Source organism: Nerophis ophidion, linkage group LG19 (assembly GCF_033978795.1).
Source record: "Nerophis ophidion isolate RoL-2023_Sa linkage group LG19, RoL_Noph_v1.0, whole genome shotgun sequence".
Lineage (NCBI taxonomy): Eukaryota > Metazoa > Chordata > Actinopteri > Syngnathiformes > Syngnathidae > Nerophis > Nerophis ophidion.
Genome location: NC_084629.1, coordinates 40375322 through 40399115, shown reverse-complemented (window position 1 = coordinate 40399115; position 23794 = coordinate 40375322). Strand labels below are relative to the sequence as shown.

General features: G+C 40.9%; 1 protein-coding gene across 1 annotated transcript in view; it reads right to left on the bottom strand.

Moving 5' to 3' along the window:
* abca12 (ATP-binding cassette, sub-family A (ABC1), member 12) overlaps positions 1–16328 on the bottom strand; it is a 195721-nt gene extending 179393 nt beyond the window's left edge. Inside the window, exons 1-7 of the mRNA XM_061879994.1 lie at positions 16005–16328; positions 13709–13776; positions 11935–12028; positions 11481–11640; positions 5965–6095; positions 2435–2502; positions 1759–1929 (exon numbers count right to left, since the gene is read on the bottom strand). Of these exons, the coding sequence (XP_061735978.1) occupies positions 1759–1929; positions 2435–2502; positions 5965–6095; positions 11481–11640; positions 11935–12028; positions 13709–13774 (690 nt within the window). The 5' untranslated portion in view covers positions 13775–13776; positions 16005–16328. The remainder of the gene's footprint in view (positions 1–1758; positions 1930–2434; positions 2503–5964; positions 6096–11480; positions 11641–11934; positions 12029–13708; positions 13777–16004) is intronic.
* Between the last annotated feature and the right edge of the window lie 7466 nt (positions 16329–23794).

Here is a 23794-nt window from a genome sequence, read left to right as displayed (position 1 = left end):
GACCTCTACAAGAGTTAGTAAAGTATGGCCATTAAGCTTGTGGTAGCAGACCTCTACAAGAGTTAGTAAAGTATGGCCATTAAGCTTGTAGTAGCAGACCTCCACAAGAGTTAGTAAAGTATGGCCATTAAGCTTGTAGTAGCAGACCTCTACAAGAGTTAGTAAAGTATGGCCATTAAGCTTGTGGTAGCAGACCTCTACAAGAGTTAGTAAAGTATGGCCATTAAGCTTGTGGTAGCAGACCTCCACAAGAATTAGAAAAGCATGGCTATTAAGCTTGTGGTAGCAGACCTCCACAAGAGTTGGTAAAGTATGGCCATTAAGCTTGTTGTAGCAGACCTCCACAAGAGTTAGTAAAGTATGGCCATTAAGGGTGTGGTAGCAGACCTCCACACGAGTTAGTAAAGTATGGTTATTAAGCTTGTGGTTGCAGACCTCCAAAAGAGTTAGTTAAAGTATGGTTATTAAGCTTGTGGTAGCAGACCTCCAAAAGAGTTAGTAAAGTATGGCCATTAAGCTTGTAGTAGCAGACCTCCACAAGAGTTAGTAAAGTATGGCCATTAAGCTTGTAGTAGCAGACCTCTACAAGAGTTAGTAAAGTATGGCCATTAAGCTTGTGGTAGCAGACCTCTACAAGAGTTAGTAAAGTATGGCCATTAAGCTTGTGGTAGCAGACCTCCACAAGAAATAGAAAAGCATGGCCATTAAGCTTGTGGTAGCAGACCTCCACAAGAGTTGGTAAAGTATGGCCATTAAGCTTGTAGTAGCAGACCTCCACAAGAGTTAGTAAAGTATGGCCATTAAGCTTGTGGTAGCAGACCTCCACAAGAGTTAGTAATGACCAATTAAGGGTGTGGTAGCAGACCTCCACAAGAGTTAGTAAAGTATGGCCATTAAGCTTGTAGTAGCAGACCTCCACAAGAGTTAGTAAAGTATGGCCATTAAGCTTGTAGTAGCAGACCTCCACAAGAGTTAGTAATGACCAATTAAGGGTGTGGTAGCAGACCTCCACAAGAGTTAGTAAAGTATGGCCATTAAGCTTGTAGTAGCAGACCTCCACAAGAGTTAGTAATGACCAATTAAGGGTGTGGTAGCAGACCTCCACAAGAGTTAGTAAAGTATGGCCATTAAGCTTGTAGTAGCAGACCTCCACAAGAGTTAGTAATGACCAATTAAGGGTGTGGTAGCAGACCTCCATAAGAGTTAGTAAAGTATGGCCATTAAGAGTGTGGTAGCAGACCTCCACAAGAGTTAGTAAAGTATGGCCATTAAGCTTGTGGTAGCAGACCTCTACAAGAGTTAGTAAAGTATGGCCATTAAATTTGTGGTAGCAGACCTCCACAAGAGTTAGAAAAGCATGGCCATTAAGCTTGTGGTAGCAGACCTCCACAAGAGTTAGTAAAGTATGACCATTAAGCTTGTGGTAGCAGACCTCCACAAGAGTTAGTAAAGTATGACCATTAAGCTTGTGGTAGCAGACCTCCACAAGAGTTAGTAAAGTATGGCCATTAAGCTTGTGGTAGCAGACCTCCACAAGAGTACCAGACAGCATGTTTACATTCTGTGAAGAGTTAGTTAAGACCTACACAAACATGCCCTTACATGGTCATAATGGGCTCAAGTTCAGTACCATGACCTAACTACCACAACCCAGGCCACCCAAGGTTAGTTTTTATTATTTAGTTGTAGTTGAAGTTCCAAGACAGGAAGTGTGTGTAAACGTGGAATATTTGAACATACAGTAAGTACAGTAAGTACCTGGTTGAGTGTGAGGAGAAAGGCCTCAAAGACAGTATTGTTGGAGCGGCAGAAGGCCAGCACTGCATTGCTGAGGAGGTTTTCTGCTGCTGGGTCGACCACAGCCACACTAATGCTGCAGAAGGTCCGCTTCAGGACGGTCAAAGACTCCATCATTTGGTCCAAGGCCTCCTAGGAGGAACAATAACACAAAACATTTGGTCATGGAAAGGCTCATACAGTTAGAGCCGGGCAATTTTGACCATTTATACTGTAATAATGGACAATAATGGACATACAGTAATAATGGACATACTGTAATAATGGACATACTGTATACATATACATATATATATACATATATATGCATATATATACACATATATATGTGTATATATATGTATATATATATATATATATATATATATATATATAAATATGCATACATACATATAAGTGGCAAGCAGGGAAAAATGCTGGTATGAGCTTTTAAACATAACCTATTAACTGCTGCCAATCAAATGTCGAATAAGATACTCTATAGGGTTCAAATGTTTATTAATCTGACTGTGATGAAGTCAGTGCCTCACCAGCCATGAACCTCACTGACATATATATGTATGTATGTATGTATGTAGGTATGTAGGTATACTGTTTGTATATATAATGTTTTTGTTTGTGTTTCAGCATTACTTACATGATCTCTGTTGAGAGTGGTGTTCTTGGTGTGGAAGACAGGCGTGTGGTTGCGTTGGTAAAATGTCCCTTTAGCAGCAAGACAGTAGAGACAATCAGGAATAGAGCAAACATTGAATAGCAAGACAGTAGTGACAATCAGGAATAGAGCAAACATTGAATAGCAAGACAGTAGTGACAATCAGGAATAGAGCAAACATTGAATAGCAAGACAGTAGTGACAATCAGGAATAGAGCAAACATTGAATAGCAAGACAGTAGTGACAATCAGGAATAGAGCAAACATTGAATAGCAAGACAGTAGTGACAATCAGGAATAGAGCAAACATTGAATAGCAAGACAGTAGTGACAATCAGGAATAGAGCAAACATTGAATAGCAAGACAGTAGTGACAATCAGGAATAGAGCAAACATTGACTAGCAAGACAGTAGTGACAATCAGGAATAGAGCAAACATTAACTAGCAAGACAGTAGTGACAATCAGGAATAGAGCAAACATTGAATAGCAAGACAGTAGTGACAATCAGGAATAGAGCAAACATTGAATAGCAAGACAGTAGTGACAATCAGGAATAGTGCAAACATTGAATAGCAAGACAGTAGTGACCATCAGGAATAGAGCAAACATTGAATAGCAAGACAGTAGTGACAATCAGGAATAGAGCAAACATTGAATAGCAAGACAGTAGTGACAATCAGGAATAGAGCAAACATTGACTAGCAAGACAGTAGTGACAATCAGGAATAGAGCAAACATTGACTAGCAAGACAGTAGTGACAATCAGGAATAGAGCAAACATTGACTAGCAAGACAGTAGTGACAATCAGGAATAGAGCAAACATTGACTAGCAAGACAGTAGTGACAATCAGGAATAGAGCAAACATTGAATAGCAAGACAGTAGTGACAATCAGGAATAGAGCAAACATTGAATAGCAAGACAGTAGTGACAATCAGGAATAGTGCAAACATTGAATAGCAAGACAGTAGTGACCATCAGGAATAGAGCAAACATTGAATAGCAAGACAGTAGTGACAATCAGGAATAGAGCAAACATTGAATAGCAAGACAGTAGTGACAATCAGGAATAGAGCAAACATTGACTAGCAAGACAGTAGTGACAATCAGGAATAGAGCAAACATTGACTAGCAAGACAGTAGTGACAATCAGGAATAGAGCAAACATTGACTAGCAAGACAGTAGTGACAATCAGGAATAGAGCAAACATTGACTAGCAAGACAGTAGTGACAATCAGGAATAGAGCAAACATTGACTAGCAAGACAGTAGTGACAATCAGGAATAGAGCAAACATTGACTAGCAAGACAGTAGTGACAATCAGGAATAGAGCAAACATTGAATAGCAAGACAGTAGTGACAATCAGGAATAGAGCAAACATTGACTAGCAAGACAGTAGTGACAATCAGGAATAGAGCAAACATTGAATAGCAAGACAGTAGTGACAATCAGGAATAGAGCAAACATTGACTAGCAACACATTAGTGACACTCAGGAATGGAACAAACATTGAACAGCAACACATTAGTGACAATCAGGAATTGTGCAAACATTGACTAGCAACACATTAGTGACAATCAGGAATAGTGCAAACATTGACTAGCAACACATTAGTGACAATCAGGAATAGAACAAACATTGACTAGCAACACATTAGTGACAATCAGGAATAGAACAAACATTGAACAGCAACACATTAGTGACAATCAGGAATAGAACAAACATTGAATGGCAACACATTAGTGACAATCAGGAATAGAACAAACATTGAACAGCAACACATTAGTGACAATCAGGAATAGAACAAACATTGAACAGCAACACATTAGTGACAATCAGGAAAAGAACAAACATTGACTAGCAACACATTAGTGACAATCAGGAATAGAACAAACATTGACTAGCAACACATTAGTGACAATCAGGAATAGTGCGAACATTGAATGGCACCACATTAGTGACAATCAGGAATAGTGCAAACATTGACTAGCAACACATTAGTGACAATCAGGAATAGAACAAACATTGAATGGCACCACATTAGTGACAACCAGGAATAGTGCAAACATTGAACAGCAACACATTAGTGACAATCAGGAATAGTGCAAACATTGAACAGTAACAAATTAGTGACAATCAGGAATAGTGCAAACATTGAACAGCAACACATTAGTGACAATCAGGAATAGAACAAACATTGAACAGCAACACATTAGTGACAATCAGGAATAGAACAAACATTGACTAGCAACACATTAGTGACAATCAGGAATAGTGCAAACATTGACTAGCAACACATTAGTGACAATCAGGAATATAACAAACATTGACTAGCAACACATTAGTGACAATCAGGAATAGTGCAAACATTGACTAGCAACACATTAGTGACAATCAGGAATATAACAAACATTGACTAGCAACACATTAGTGACAATCAGGAATAGAACAAACATTGAATGGCAACACATTAGTGACAATCAAGAATAGAACAAACATTGACTAGCAACACATTAGTGACAATCAGGAATAGAACAAACATTGAATAGCAAGACAGTAGTGACAATCAGGAATAGAACAAACATTGAACAACAACACATTAGTGACAATCAGGAATAGAACAAACATTGACTAGCAACACATTAGTGACAATCAGGAATAGTGCAAACATTGAAAGGCAACACATTAGTGACAATCAGGAATAGTGCAAACATTGAACAGCAACACATTAGTGACAATCAGGAATAGAACAAACATTGAATGGCAACACATTAGTGACAATCAGGAATAGAACAAACATTGAATGGCAACACATTAGTGACAATCAGGAATAGAACAAACATTGAATGGCAACACATTAGTGACAATCAGGAATAGAACACACATTAAACAGCAACACATTAGTGACAATCAGGAATAGAACAAACATTGAACAGCAACACATTAGTGACAATCAGGAATAGTGCAAACATTGAATGGCACCACATTAGTGACAATCAGGAATAGAACAAACATTGAACAGCAACACATTAGTGACAATCAGGAATAGTGCAAACATTGAACAGCAACACATTAGTGACAATCAGGAATAGAACAAACATTGAACAGCAACACATTAGTGACAATCAGGAATAGAACAAGCATTGACTAGCAACACATTAGTGACAATCAGGAATAGAACAAACATTGACTAGCAACACATTAGTGACAATCAGGAATAGTGCAAACATTGAACAGCAACACATTAGTGACAATCAGGAATAGTGCAAACATTGACTAGCAACACATTAGTGACAATCAGGAATAGAACAAACATTGAATGGCAACACATTAGTGACAATCAGGAATAGAACAAACATTGAATGGCAACACATTAGTGACAATCAGGAATAGAACAAACATTGAACAGCAACACATTAGTGACAATCAGGAATAGAACAAACATTGAACAGCAACACATTAGTGACAACCAGGAAGACATGAAGCCACACCACAAATATGGACTTACTCCAAAGTGCCTCCGAGGCGTTCAGCAGCAGGGCGGACTCCTGTTTGGAGAACTTTGGAGAAGTCCAGTTGTAAGAGTGACCATCTTCTAGCAGCTTGGCCAGGAAGGAACTCCTCAACCAGAGTGCTGAGCTGGAAACATCAGCACACGTCTTAGTGGAACTATTTTCTTGGCAAGGAAATACTCAATACTCATCAAACCCAAGTGTCAATCGCTATTAAGAGAAATTATTGATCCTGTGCATGCCTATGATGTGAAGAACATGTTGCTTTAGAACCTGCATGCCTATGATGTGAAGAACATGTTGCTTTAGAACCTGCATGCCTATGATGTGAAGAACATGTTGCTTTAGAACCTGCGTGCCTATGATGTGAAGAACATGTTGCTTTAGAACCTGCGTGCCTATGATGTGAAGAACATGTTGCTTTAGAACCTGCATGCCTGTGATGTGAAGAACATGTGGCTTTAGAACCTGCATGCCTATGATGTGAAGAACATGTTGCTTTAGAACCTGCATGCCTATGATGTGAAGAACATGTTGCTTTAGAACCTGCGTGCCTATGATGTGAAGAACATGTTGCTTTAGAACCTGCGTGCCTATGATGTGAAGAACATGTTGCTTTAGAACCTGCATGCCTGTGATGTGAAGAACATGTGGCTTTAGAACCTGCATGCCTATGATGTGAAGAACATGTGGCTTTAGAACCTGCATGCCTATGATGTGAAGAACATGTTGCTTTAGAACCTGCTTGCCTATTGTGTGAAGAACATGTTGCTTTAGAACCTGCTTGCCTTTTGTGTGAAGAACATGTTGCTTTAGAAAAAGCATGCCTATGATGTGAAGAACATGTTGCTTTAGAACCTGCATGCCTATGATGTGAAGAACATGTTGCTTTATAACCTGCATGCCTATGATGTGAAGAACATGTTGCTTTAGAACCTGCATGCCTATGATGTGAAGACCATGTTGCTTTAGAACCTGCATGCCTGTGATGTGAAGAACATGTGGCTTTAGAACCTGCATGCCTATGATGTGAAGAACATGTGGCTTTAGAACCTGCATGCCTATGATGTGAAGAACATGTTGCTTTAGAACCTGCGTGCCTATGATGTGAAGAACATGTTGCTTTAGAACCTGCGTGGCTATGATGTGAAGAACATGTGGCTTTAGAGCCTGCATGCCTATGATGTGAAGAACATGTGGCTTTAGAACCTGCATGCCTATGATGTGAAGAACATGTTGCTTTAGAACCTGCTTGCCTATTGTGTGAAGAACATGTTGCTTTAGAACCTGCTTGCCTATTGTGTGAAGAACATGTTGCTTTAGAAAAAGCATGCCTATGATGTGAAGAACATGTTGCTTTAGAACCTGCATGCCTATGATGTGAAGAACATGTGGCTTTAGAACCTGCATGCCTATGATGTGAAGAACATGTTGCTTTAGAACCTGCTTGCCTATTGTGTGAAGAACATGTTGCTTTAGAACCTGCTTGCCTATTGTGTGAAGAACATGTTGCTTTAGAAAAAGCATGCCTATGATGTGAAGAACATGTTGCTTTAGAACCTGCATGCCTATGATGTGAAGAACATGTTGCTTTATAACCTGCATGCCTATGATGTGAAGAACATGTTGCTTTAGAACCTGCATGCCTATGATGTGAAGAACATGTTGCTTTAGAACCTGCATGCCTGTGATGTGAAGAACATGTGGCTTTAGAACCTGCATGCCTATGATGTGAAGAACATGTGGCTTTAGAACCTGCATGCCTATGATGTGAAGAACATGTTGCTTTAGAACCTGCTTGCCTTTTGTGTGAAGAACATGTTGCTTTAGAAAAAGCATGCCTATGATGTGAAGAACATGTTGCTTTAGAACCTGCATGCCTATGATGTGAAGAACATGTTGCTTTATAACCTGCATGCCTATGATGTTAAGAACATGTTGCTTTAGAACCTGCATGCCTATGATGTGAAGAACATGTTGCTTTAGAACCTGCATGCCTGTGATGTGAAGAACATGTGGCTTTAGAACCTGCATGCCTATGATGTGAAGAACATGTTGCTTTAGAACCTGCGTGCCTATGATGTGAAGAACATGTTGCTTTAGAACCTGCATGCCTATGATGTGAAGAACATGTGGCTTTAGAACCTGCATGCCTATGATGTGAAGAACATGTTGCTTTAGAACCTGCTTGCCTATTGTGTGAAGAACATGTTGCTTTAGAACCTGCTTGCCTATTGTGTGAAGAACATGTTGCTTTAGAAAAAGCATGCCTATGATGTGAAGAACATGTTGCTTTAGAACCTGCATGCCTATGATGTGAAGAACATGTGGCTTTAGAACCTGCATGCCTATGATGTGAAGAACATGTTGCTTTAGAACCTGCTTGCCTATTGTGTGAAGAACATGTTGCTTTAGAACCTGCTTGCCTATTGTGTGAAGAACATGTTGCTTTAGAAAAAGCATGCCTATGATGTGAAGAACATGTTGCTTTAGAACCTGCATGCCTATGATGTGAAGAACATGTTGCTTTATAACCTGCATGCCTATGATGTGAAGAACATGTTGCTTTAGAACCTGCATGCCTATGATGTGAAGAACATGTTGCTTTAGAACCTGCATGCCTGTGATGTGAAGAACATGTGGCTTTAGAACCTGCATGCCTATGATGTGAAGAACATGTGGCTTTAGAACCTGCATGCCTATGATGTGAAGAACATGTTGCTTTAGAACCTGCTTGCCTTTTGTGTGAAGAACATGTTGCTTTAGAAAAAGCATGCCTATGATGTGAAGAACATGTTGCTTTAGAACCTGCATGCCTATGATGTGAAGAACATGTTGCTTTATAACCTGCATGCCTATGATGTTAAGAACATGTTGCTTTAGAACCTGCATGCCTATGATGTGAAGAACATGTTGCTTTAGAACCTGCATGCCTGTGATGTGAAGAACATGTGGCTTTAGAACCTGCATGCCTATGATGTGAAGAACATGTGGCTTTAGAACCTGCATGCCTATGATGTGAAGAACATGTGGCTTTACAACCTGCGTGCCTATGATGTGAAGAACATGTTGCTTTAGAACCTGCATGCCTATGATGTGAAGAACATGTTTTCTTTAGAACCTGCATGCCTATGATGTGAAGAACATGTTGCTTTAGAACCTGCGTGCCTATGATGTGAAGAACATGTTGCTTTAGAACCTGCATGCCTATGATGTGAAGAACATGTGGCTTTAGAACCTGCATGCCTATGATGTGAAGAACATGTGGCTTTAGAACCTGCATGCCTATGATGTGAAGAACATGTTGCTTTAGAACCTGCATGCCCATGATGTGAAGAACACAATCTTGCTAATAGTTGTTGATATTCAAGTCAGCACAATGTGACACAACATGACAATGTGACACAACATAATACTACATGACAATGTGACACAACATGATACAATGTGACACAACATGACACAACATAATACAAAATGACAACGTGACACAACATGACATAACATGACACATCGTGACACAACATGACACACCATGATACAATGTGACACAATGTGACACACCATGATACAATGTGACACACCATGATACAATGTGACACAACATGACACAACATGACACAACGTGACACAACATGACACAACATGATACAATGTGACACAACATGACACACCATAACAACATGATACAATGTGACACAACATGACACAACATGACAACATGATTCAATGTGACACAACGTGACACAACATGACAACATGATACAATGTGACACAACATGACATGACACAACAAGACACAACATGACAACATGACACAACATGACACGTGACACAACATGACACACCATGATACGATGTGACACAACATGACACACCATGATACAATGTGACACAACATGACACAAAATGACACAACATAACAACATGATACAATGTGACACAACATGACACAACATAACATGATACAATGTGACACAACATGACACAACATAACAACATGATACAATGTGACACAACATGACAACATGATACAACGTGACACAACATGGCACAACATGACAACATGATACAATGTGACAGAACATGACACAACATGACATGACACAACATAACAACATGATACAATGTGACACAACATGACATGACACAACATGACATGACACAACATAACAACATGATACAATGTGACACAACATGACACAACATGACATGACACAACATAACAACATGGTACAATGTCCCACAACATGACACAACATGACATGACACAACATGACATCATGATACAACGTGACACAACGTGACACAACATGACAACATGATACAATGTGACAAAACATGACACAACATGGCATGACACAACATAACAACATGATACAATGTGACATAACATGACATGACACAACATGACATGACACAACATAACAACATGATACAATGTGACACAACATGACACAACATAACAACATGGTACAATGTCCCACAACATGACACAACATGACATGACACAACATGACATCATGATACAACGTGACACAACGTGACACAACATGACAACATGATACAATGTCCCACAACATGACACAACATGACATGACACAACATGACAACATGATACAACGTGACACAACGTGGCACAACATGACAACATGATACAATGTGACAGAACATGACACAACATGACATGACACAACATAACAACATGATACAATGTGACACAACATGACATGACACAACATGACATGACACAACATAACAACATGATACAATGTGACACAACATGACACAACATGACATGACACAACATAACAACATGGTACAATGTCCCACAACATGACACAACATGACATGACACAACATGACATCATGATACAACGTGACACAACGTGACACAACATGACAACATGATACAACGTGACACAACATGACAACATGATACAATGTAACAGAACATGACACAACATGACATGACACAACATGACAACATGACACAACATGACCAAACGTGACACAACATGACACACCATGATACAATGTGACACAACATGACACAACATGACATCATGATACAACGTGACACAACGTGACACAACGTGACACAACATGACAACATGATACAATGTGACAGAACATGACACAACATGACATGACACAACATGACAACATGACACAACATGACAAAACGTGACACAACATGACACACCATGATACAATGTGACACAACATGACAACATGACCCACCATGATACAATGTGACACAACATGACACAACATGACCCACCATGATACAATGTGACACAACATGACACACCATTATACAATGTGACACAACATGACAACATGACACACCATTATACAATGTGACACAACATGACAACATGACACACCATTATACAACGTGACACAACATGACACAACATGACACAACATGACAACATGACACACCATTATACAACGTGACACAACATGACACAACAAGACACAAGATGTATTGTGGGGGGGGGGGCACCTGTCATGTTCTGCTGATCTCTTAGTTATCTTTGCTGTCCTGCTGAGGCGTGATGTGTTGAGGCGTGATGTGTTGCGACAGTGACTGTCAGCGCTGCACATGAGGGTCTGCAAGAAGGGGAAGAAGCCCGTGCTGGGAAGGTTGCGAGGCGCCACGTAGCCTACAAGTCACATGACATCTTTAGTACAGTACATGGACTATTATATACAAGTTCTTCACATGACATCTTTAGTACAGTACATGGACTATTATATACAAGTTCTTCACGAGACATCTTTAGTACAGTACATGGACTATTATATACAAGTTCTTCACGAGACATCTTAAGTAGGTGAACTATTAGATCTTTCATTGGAGGCCTTCAACTTCACCAGGAATCACATTTTATGCAGTTTGTTTGCCACAGCCATTTATCAACAACACCCAGAAACGCTGCCGATATAAAATGTCTTACATGTGCTTTTCAGGTCTGGAGGGAAGTTGTTACGCGTCACAGCGACGATGATGAAGATTATGATGGGCCAGACGATGAGAGTCACAGACCAGACCTAAAACACATTGAAGAACTTGACCTTGACTGACACCAAGTACTGGTACTGACTGTGGAACCACACAAAGTCCTCTTACTGACTGTGAAACCACACCAAGTACTGGTACTGACTGTGGTTCCACACCAAGTACTGGTACTGACCATGTTTCCACACCAAGTACTGGTACTGACTGTGAATCCACACCAAGTACTGGTACTGACTGTGTATTCACACCAAGTACTGGTACTGACTGTGTTTCCACACCAAGTACTGGTACTGACTGTGGTTCCACACCAAGTACTGGTACTGACTGTGGTTCCACACAAAGTCCTGGTACTGACTATGGAACCACACAAAGTCCTCTTACTGACTGTGAAACCACACCAAGTACTGGTACTGACTGTGGTTCCACACCAAGTACTGGTACTGACTGTGGAACCACCGTAAGTACTGGTACTGACTGTGGTTCCACATCAAGTACTGGTGCTGACTGTGTTTCCACAGCAAGTACTGGTACTGACTGTGGAACCACCCTAAGTACTGGTACTGACTGTGTTTCCACAGCAAGTACTGGTACTGACTGTGGAACCACCCTAAGTACTGGTACTGACTGTGTTTCCACAGCAAGTACTGGTACTGACTGTGGTTCCACACAAAGTCCTGGTACTGACTGCGTTTCCACAGCAAGTAGTGGTACTGACTGTGTTTCCATAGCAAGTACTGGTACTGACTGTGTTTCCACAGCAAGTACTGGTACTGACTGTGTTTCCACACCAAGTACTGGTACTGACTGTGGTTCCACACCAAGTACTGGTACTGACTGTGGTTCCACACAAAGTCCTGGTACTGACTGTGTTTCCACAGCAAGTAGTGGTACTGACTGTGTTTCCACAGCAAGTACTGGTACTGACTGTGTTTCCACACCAAGTACTGGTACTGACTGTGGAACCACACAAAGTCCTGGTACTGACTGTGTTTCCACACCAAGTACTGGTACTGACTGTGGAACCACACAAAGTCCTCTTACTGACTGTGAAACCACACCAAGTACTGGTGCTGACTGTGTTTCCACACCAAGTACTGGTACTGACTGTGTTTCCACAGCAAGTAGTGGTACTGACTGTGTTTCCATAGCAAGTACTGGTACTGACTGTGTTTCCACACCAAGTACTGGTACTGACTGTGGAACCACACAAAGTCCTGGTACTGACTGTGGAACCACCCCAAGTACTGGTACTGACTGTGTTTCCACAGCAAGTAGTGGTACTGACTGTGTTTCCACAGCAAGTACTGGTACTGACTGTGTTTCCACACCAAGTACTGGTACTGACTGTGGAACCACACCAAGTACTGGTACTGACTGTGGAACCACACAAAGTCCTCTTACTGACTGTGAAACCACACCAAGTACTGGTGCTGACTGTGTTTCCACGCCAAGTACTGGTACTGACTGTGGAACCACACAAAGTCCTCTTACTGACTGTGAAACCACACCAAGTACTGGTACTGACTGTGGAACCACACAAAGTCCTGGTACTGACTGTGAAACCACACCAAGTACTGGTACTGACTGTGGCTCCACACCAAGTACTGGTACTGACTGTGTTTCCACAGCAAGTACTGGTACTGACTGTGTTTCCACAGCAAGTAGTGTAGTGTAAGTGAAGAGGTGGAGTGAAGAAGGTGTGAGAAGCTCACAGGGTTCCTGGTGACGTTGAGCCAGTTCTTCCACAGAAGAAGCTTCAGTTGCTGGAAGAAGGCCATGACTGTGGAGAAGGTTGCCATGGAAACAAAGGTCAGAAATGTCTTGCATGAATCTATAATGACATCATATTATTCCACATGCACATTACACACGCACACACACACACACATATACATATATATATATATATATATATATATATATATATATATATATATTTATGAATCCAGGAATTCAAATTGTAGGATTTTAAATGTGGACTCTTCAGACCACGGAACACTTTTTTACTCTGCATCAGTCCATCTAAGATGATCTCAGGCCCAGAGAAGCCGGCGGTGTTTCTGGGTGTTGTTGATAAATGGCTTTGGCTTTGCATAGTAGAGTTTTAACTTGCACTTACAGATGTAGCGACCAACTGTAGTTACTGACAGTGGTTTTATGAAGTGTTCCTGAGCCCATGTGGTGATATCCTTTACACACTGATGTCGGTTTTTGATGCAGTACCGCCTGAGGGATCTAATATCCGTAATATCATCGCTTACGTGCAGTTATTTCTCCAGATTCTCTGAACCTTTTGATGATTTTACGGAGCGTAGATGGTAAAATCCCTAAATTCCTTGCAATAGCTGGTTGAGAAATGTTGTTCTAAAACTGTTCCACAATTTGCTTACAAAGTGGTGACCCTCACCCCATCCTTGTTTGTGAATTACTTAGCATTTCATGGAAGCTGCTTTTATAGCCAATCATGGCACCCACCTGTCCCCAATTAGCCTGCACACCTGGGGGATGTTCCAAATAAGTGTTTGATGAGCATTCCTCAACTTTATCAATATTTATTGCCACCTTTCCCAACTTCTTAGTCACGTGTTGCTGGCATCAAATTCTAAAGTTAATGATTATTTGCAACAACAAAAAAAAGTTTCAGTATGAACATCAAATATGTTGTCTTTGTAGCATATTCAACTGAATATGGCTTGAAAAGGATTTGCAAATCATTGTATTCTGTTTATATTTACATCCAACACAATTTCCCAACTCATATGGAAACGGGGTTTCTATATACATATATATATATATATATATATATATATATATATACATATTGTTGCGTTTGAACCAGATGTTCCTCTGAGGGAATATAAATTGCTGCTCAATCCCAAGTTCTTTTGATGACACATAAGCTGATTTTAAATGATAACTCAGAACAGAATAGGTATTTTGCAATTTACTCCAAAGCTTTGGAGGGACCAACCTAAAAAACAACACATTTAAATCGCGTCGCCTAAGTTGATCTGACAACACTATGGAAGTCTTGTCTTTTTCAATATGCCCATGGCCCCCTCCCTTCAGAGCAAATACACACATCTATTGCTTTCCTCAGCTGGAAGTCAGAAAGAGATAAGAAGAAGGAGTATTGCTACCCCTGCATTCCAAGCTCAAGGTAGTCTACAGTGTGCCATCGGGTCATGAGATACAGAAAAGATAAAAAGAGTACAAGATGGAACACGAGCTATTTCAAATATGACTAAAGAAAATAAATAGCTTTTAAATGTGGATATATATATATATATATATATATATATATATATATACATATATATATATATATATATATATATGTATATGTATGTGTATATATATATATATATATATATATACATATATATATATATGTATATGTATGTGTATATATATATATATATATATATATATATATATATATATATATATATATATATATATATATATATATATATATATATATATATATATATATATGAATATATTTAGCTGTAATGTGTACAATAAGAGGCTGTTTTACAGAAGTAAATGAGTCATGTTTCTCAGTAACTGACCGCAACAATTAAATGAGGGACTAAGTACTCAAAAAGTACTTTTCAAGGCGGAAGTACAAGTACTTGCCGACAATTGTGTACAATTGTCCTCTTAGTTACTTCCCACCACCAAAGTATCACACGTAGCAACAGTGTTGATGTGAGCATGAATCATGTAATATGTTCTATGCACACATTACTACTCACTCACTACATCATAGCTACTATCTTCTATGTCTACTACAGTGTAATAAACATGTTATTTCATGTCTAAAGGGTTCTAGTTACATTCACATATTTTCAAAGTTTTTTGTTACGCTCAATATTTGATTCATGCTTGCAGAAAGTGAATGAATGAGGCATTGCTGTATGGACCACGTACACAAAGTCTTCGTTACAACAAGAATTATAATGTTCGCAACAAGAAGCAAAATGTGGCAGTCAGTTTGCTCACCTTCTACTTCTTCTGTGTGGTCACCTTCTACTTCTTCTGTGTGGTCACCTGCTCCTTCTTCTGTGTGCTCACCTGCTCCTTCTTCTGTGTGGTCACCTTCTACTTCTTCTGTGTGGTCACCTTCTACTTCTTCTGTGTGGTCACCTTCTACTTCTTCTGTGTGGTCACCTTCTACTTCTTCTTGTGTGGTCACCTTCTACTTCTTCTGTGTGGTCAAAGGAAGACCATGGCGACACAAACGATGTCCGGTTTCCTGGTAAATCACAACACAATACACCTTGCTTACACAAGGCAACTGTTCAACAATGCAGGATTCATTATGTCACAGTGTGTGTGTGTGTGTGTGTGTGTGTGTGCGGGGTGTGACTACCATGCAGAGGACACACCCACACAACAGGTGCATTGGGAGGACATGTGGGCTACAATGTTTCCATGAGATGTAAAGAATGTAATATAATATTAATATAATATTCGAGTAATTTCCATGTAAATAATCATAATATCAAATTATTAAAATATTCATGTAGAGAATATAACATAATATCAATATGATGTCCATGTAAAGAATAGTCGTATTTATGTAAAAAAAATAGTATTATTATATTAATATAATATTCATGTTAATAATATAATATTATTATAATATTCATGTTGAGAATAGTCGTATTTATGTAAAAAAATAGTATTATTATATTAATATAATATTCATGTTAATAATATAATATTCATGTTGAGAATAGTCGTATTTATGTAAAGAATAGTAATATTGTATTAATATAATATTCATGTAAAGAATAGTCATATTTATGTAAAGAATATTATATTAATATAATCATCAAGTTAAAAAATGGTAATATAAATCTAAATAATATATTTTTCAAATATTTATGTGAAGAAAATAATACAATAATAATATTCATGCAAAGAATAGTCATATTTATGTAAAGAATATGATATAATATTCATGTAAACATGTTATATAATGATAATATATTTATGAAAATAATATGAATATTTATTTAAAGAATATAAGATATTATTAATGTAATATTAATGTAAAGAATCGTAATATTTATGTAAAAAATTGAATATTAATATAATATTCCTGTGAATAATAGTATTATGCATGTGAAGAATATATTATAATATTAAAATAATATTCATGTAAAGAATAGTAATATTCAGGTTAATAATATAATAATATTATTATAATATTCGTGTAAAGAATAGTCATATTTATGTAAAGAATATTATATTAATATAATAATCAAGTTAAAAAATGGTAATATAAATCTAAATAATATATTTTTCAAATATCTATGTAAAGAAGATAATACAATAATAATATTCATGTAAAGAATAGTCATATTTATGTAAAGAATATGATATAATATTCATGTAAACATGTAATATATTTATGAAAATAATATAATATATTATTAAGGTAATATTAATGTAAATAATTGTAATATTTATGTAAAAAATTTAATATAATATTAATATAATATTCATGTAAATAATAGTATTATGCATGTGAAGAATATATTATAATATTAAAATAATATTCATGTAAAGAATAGTAATATTCAGGTAAATAATCTAATATATTAATATAATATTCATGTAAAGAATAGTAGTAATTATATAAAGAATAGTAGTATTATATTAAAAAGTGTGTGTGTGTGTGTGTAACTTCCCACTTAGGAACTTTCTGTTTTGGTTGGTTTTGGCGGCACCAGTGGACAAAGGCGGTAGTATTTTGCCAAAAGAAGACCACATGTCCCATGATGCCTTGCGCCTGACGTCATGTTGTCCAGACATCAGGTCTCTGGTGGTGACGCGGATGCTAATTAGCCAACATTTAAACATTGGATGGTGATAGCAACAAGGAGGCTTGTAGTTCCAGGTCCCAAGTTAAGAAGGAGCAAAGGAAGACTTAGTGCAAGTGTAGCAGAGTCACTAAGTGCCAGTGTGGCAGAGTCACCAAGTGCCAGTGTGGCAGAGTCACCGAGTGCCAGTGTGGCAGAGTCACCGAGTGCCAGTGTGGCAGAGTCACCGAGTGCCAGTGTGGCAGAGTCACCGAGTGCCAGTGTGGCAGAGTCCCTAAGTGCCAGTGTGGCAGAGTCACCGAGTGCCAGTGTAGCAGAGTCACTAAGTGCAAGTGTAGCAGAGTCACTAAGTGCCAGTGTGGCAGAGTCACTAAGTGCCAGTGTAGCAGAGTCACTAAGTGCAAGTGTAGCAGAGTCCCTAAGTGCCAGTGTGGCAGAGTCACTAAGTGCCAGTGTAGCAGAGTCACTAAGTGCCAGTGTGGCAGAGTCACTAAGTGCCAGTGTAGCAGAGTCCCTAAGTGCAAGTGTAGCAGAGTCCCTAAGTGCCAGTGTGGCAGAGTCACTAAGTGCCAGTGTGGCAGAGTCACCAAGTGCCAGTGTGGCAGAGTCCCTAAGTGCCAGTGTGGCAGAGTCACCGAATGCCAGTGTGGCAGAGTCCCTAAGTGCCAGTGTGGCAGAGTCACCGAGTGCCAGTGTGGCAGAGTCACTAAGTGCAAGTGTAGCAGAGTCCCTAAGTGCAAGTGTAGCAGAGTCCCTAAGTGCCAGTGTGGCAGAGTCACTAAGTGCCAGTGTAGCAGAGTCCCTAAGTGCAAGTGTAGCAGAGTCCCTAAGTGCCAGTGTGGCAGAGTCACCGAGTGCCAGTGTAGCAGAGTCCCTAAGTGCAAGTGTAGCAGAGTCCCTAAGTGCCAGTGTGGCAGAGTCACTAAGTGCCAGTGTGGCCGAGTCACTAAGTGCCAGTGTGGCAGAGTCACTAAGTGCAAGTGTGGCAGAGTCACTAAGTGCAAGTGTAGCAGAGTCACTAAGTGCCAGTGTGGCAGAGTCACTAAGTGCAAGTGTGGCAGAGTCACTAAGTGCCAGTGTAGCAGAGTCCCTAAGTGCCAGTGTGGCAGAGTCACGAAGTGCCAGTGTGGCAGAGTCACTAAGTGCCAGTGTAGCAGAGTCACTAAGTGCAAGTGTGGCAGAGTCACCAAGTGCCAGTGTGGCAGAGTCACTAAGTGCCAGTGTAGCATAGTCACTAAGTGCCAGTGTAGCATAGTCACCAAGTGCCAGTGTGGCAGAGTCACTAAGTGCCAGTGTGGCAGAGTCACTAAGTGCCAGTGTGGCAGAGTCACTAAGTGCCAGTGTAGCAGAGTCACTAAGTGCAAGTGTAGCAGAGTCCCTAAGTGCCAGTATGGCCGAGTCCCTAAGTGCCAGTGTGGCAGAGTCACCAAGTGCCAGTGTGGCAGAGTCACCAAGTGCCAGTGTGGCAGAGTCACCAAGTGCCAGTGTGGCAGAGTCACCAAGTGCCAGTGTGGCAGAGTCACCAAGTGCCAGTGTGGCAGAGTCACCAAGTGCCAGTGTGGCAGGGTCACCAAGTACCAGTGTGGCAGAGTCACCAAGTGCCAGTGTGGCAGAGTCACCAAGTGCCAGTGTGGCAGAGTCACCAAGTGCCAGTGTGGCAGAGTCACCAAGTGCCAGTGTGGCAGGGTCACCAAGGGCCAGTGTAGCAGAGTCCCTAAGACCCGGTCTACTTGGGATCTAAGTGTTGTTTCCTCAAGACCCGGTCTACTTGGGATCTAAGTGTTGTTTCCTCAAGACCCGGTCTACTTGGGATCTAAGTGTTGTTTCCTCAAGACCCGGTCTACTTGGGATCCAAGTGTTGTTTCCTCAAGACCCGGTCTACTTGGGATCTAAGTGTTGTTTCCTCAAGACCCGGTCTACTTGGGATCTAAGTGTTGTTTCCTCAAGACCCGGTCTACTTGGGATCTAAGTGTTGTTTCCTCAAGACCCGGTCTACTTGGGATCTAAGTGTTGTTTCCTCAATACCCGGTCTACTTGGGATCTAAGTGTTGTTTCCTCAAGACCCGGTCTACTTGGGATCTAAGTGTTGTTTCCTCAAGACCCGGTCTACTTGGGATCTAAGTGTTGTTTCCTCAAGACCCGGTCTACTTGGGATCTAAGTGTTGTTTCCTCAAGACCCGGTCTACTTGGGATCTAAGTGTTGTTTCCTCAAGACCCGGTCTACTTGGGATCTAAGTGTTGTTTCCTCAAGACCCGGTCTACTTGGGATCTAAGTGTTGTTTCCTCAAGACCCGGTCTACTTGGGATCTAAGTGTTGTTTCCTCAAGACCCGGTCTACTTGGGATCTAAGTGTTGTTTCCTCAAGACCCGGTCTACTTGGGATCTAAGTGTTGTTTCCTCAAGACCCGGTCTACTTGGGATCTAAGTGTTGTTTCCTCAAGACCCGGTCTACTTGGGATCTAAGTGTTGTTTCCTCAAGACCCGGTCTACTTGGGATCTAAGTGTTGTTTCCTCAAGACCCGGTCTACTTGGGATCTAAGTGTTGTTTCCTCAAGACCCGGTCTACTTGGGATCCAAGTGTTGTTTACTCAAGACCCGGTCTACTTGGGATCTAAGTGTTGTTTCCTCAAGACCCGGTCTACTTGGGATCTAAGTGTTGTTTCCTCAAGACCCGGTCTACTTGGGATCCAAGTGTTGTTTCCTCAAGACCCGGTCTACTTGGGATCTAAGTGTTGTTTCCTCAAGACCCGGTCTACTTGGGATCTAAGTGTTGTTTCCTCAAGACCCGGTCTACTTGGGATCTAAGTGTTGTTTCCTCAAGACCCGGTCTACTTGGGATCTAAGTGTTGTTTCCTCAAGACCCGGTCTACTTGGGATCTAAGTGTTGTTTCCTCAAGACCCGGTCTACTTGGGATCTAAGTGTTGTTTCCTCAAGACCCGGTCTACTTGGGATCTAAGTGTTGTTTCCTCAAGACCCGGTCTACTTGGGATCTAAGTGTTGTTTCCTCAAGACCCGGTCTACTTGGGATCTAAGTGTTGTTTCCTCAAGACCCGGTCTACTTGGGATCTAAGTGTTGTTTCCTCAAGACCCGGTCTACTTGGGATCTAAGTGTTGTTTCCTCAAGACCCGGTCTACTTGGGATCTAAGTGTTGTTTCCTCAAGACCCGGTCTACTTGGGATCTAAGTGTTGTTTCCTCAAGACCCGGTCTACTTGGGATCCAAGTGTTGTTTACTCAAGACCCGGTCTACTTGGGATCTAAGTGTTGTTTCCTCAAGACCCGGTCTACTTGGGATCTAAGTGTTGTTTCCTCAAGACCCGGTCTACTTGGGATCCAAGTGTTGTTTCCTCAAGACCCGGTCTACTTGGGATCTAAGTGTTGTTTCCTCAAGACCCGGTCTACTTGGGATCTAACTGTTGTTTCCTCAAGACCCGGTCTACTTGGGATCTAAGTGTTGTTTCCTCAAGACCCGGTCTACTTGGGATCTAAGTGTTGTTTCCTCAAGACCCGGTCTACTTGGGATCTAAGTGTTGTTTCCTCAAGACCCAGTCTACTTGGGATCCAAGTGTTGTTTCCTCAAGACCCAGTCTACTTGGGATCTAAGTGTTGTTTCCTCAAGACCCGGTCTACTTGGGATCCAAGTGTTGTTTCCTCAAGACCCGGTCTACTTGGGATCCAAGTGTTGTAGACTTGATCAGGGAGGTTTTTTGCTGGCTGCAGACAGACCCCTGACGAGAGAACACCAGCCAGCGTCACCGTTCCTCTGCCATGAACTGGAGAAGCCAGACAAGGAGGAAGCCATCGCCCAGCACAGAAGTCGCTTCGCTAAGCGTTAACTACAGTGGCCATGTGGATTCTGTTGCAGTCACTGCACGTCTTGGAACCCCGTGTAGTCCATCCATGGAAATGTTGTTCTTATCTTATGTACTACACAAGCCGGTAGTGCCACCCTTATCTCCTTTCCCAGATATCCCCAGCAGAAGCGGACAAACTGTCGATATGCTGTGTATCGTCTCCACCTGGAAGTACAAAATAGTTAATAGCAAATTATGGCAGCTGTTATTTACTACACAAGCCGGTAGTGCCACCCTTATCTCCTTTCCCAGATATCCCCAGCAGAAGCGGACAAACTGTCGATATGCTGTGTATCGTCTCCACCTGGAAGTACAAAATAGTTAATAGCAAATTATGGCCGCTGTACATGGAAACACAGTGACTCACTGTTCTCTGAGATGCAAAAGACATTGTCTTGCATTCTATTCATTTGTCATTTACTGTTGCAGTAAATCGTAGATATTGTTGACATCTACGGTCCATGTATGTAATACTTCTATGATATATAATGTCGTTTACTATGTAGAACAGTCCATTTTACAGAATACGATAAGAAAGTGCTCGTTCTGATTTATCTTCCAAAGGTTGATAGAATAAAGAATTATTTAGACTTATTAGTGCCTCACTCATTTTGCTGTTGCTGCAACACGCCATATTGTTGTTTGTAGGCGTAATACTCTGTCTGCAGCACACATTCATTCAGACACACAGACTGAAAGCCAAGGTGGTCTATGATGCAAGTCTCCACCCCTTCCTGCTCCATGGTTGTGGCCAATGCCTGCATCTCATGACAGCAGGCACACTCAGCCACTGTCTCCATCTTCACACAGCTGTGACATGTACACCTGGAAGTAGAAATATTCAAAATATATTCAACGGGGGAGACCCAGGACACATTGGGGGCCTGGGAATGCCTTGGGATCCCCCGGGAGGAGCTGGACCAAGTGGCTGGGGAGAGGGAAGTCTGGGCTTCTCTGCTTAGGCTGCTGCCCCCGCGACCCCACCTCGGATAAGCGGAAAAAATGGATGGATGGACATTTTTCTGTTAAAAAAATGAGCAAATTGGATTTTATGAAACTCCTTCCACGGGACGGCCGTGGCACAGTTGGGGGAGTGGCCGTGCCAGCAACCTGAGGGTTCTTGGTTCAAACCCCACCTTCTACCAGATCTCGTCACGTCCATTGTGTCCTTGAGCAGGACACTTCACCCTTGCTCCTGATGGGTGCTGGTTAGCGCCTTGCATGGCAGCTCCCTCCATCAGTGTGTGAATGTGGAAGTAGTGTACCTTGGAGGGAGAAAAGTGTATAACCCATTTACCATTTACAAACGAAGGCAACAAAAAAAAAAATCATTTTAAAAAGTCCCAAAATATGTCACTGATGTTTTATTCAGGGAGCTGGCAACCCCAGCTGAGTGCATGACTTCTGGAAGGGAAGCACATTGAAAGCAGAAATGAGGAGAAAGGAGAACATTCAAATGTTGAACAAACAAACAAACGTGTGTTGACATGAAGTTTATAGCTAATAGTCAACTGACACAAATAATGTGTATTTGACCTAAATGGACTAAATACTTTTACAATTAAAAAATGTCCGTAAAAATGTCATTCTCTTAAGAAACATAAATCTATTAACTTCAAAATAGGACTTCAATCAATCAATCAATGTTTATTTATATAGCCCCAAATCACAAATGTCTCAAAGGACTGCACAAATCGTTACGACTACAACATCCTCGGAAGAACCCACAAAAGGGCAAGGAAAACTCACACCCAGTGGGCAGGGAGAATTCACATCCAGTGGGACGCCAGTGACAGTGCTGACTATGAGAAACCTTGGAGAGGACCTCAGATGTGGGCAATCCCCCCGCTCTAGGGGACCGAAAGCAATGGATGTCGAGCGGGTCTAACATGATACTGTGAAAGTTCAATCCATAGTGGCTCCAACACAGCCGCGAGAGTAAACAGCAGCGAGAGTCCCGTCCACAGGAAACCATCTCAAGCGGAGGCGGATCAGCAGCGTAGAGATGTCCCCAACCGATACACAGGCGAGCGGTCCATCCTGGGTCTCGACTCTGGACAGCCAGTACTTCATCCATGGTCATCGGACCGGACCCCCTCCACAAGGG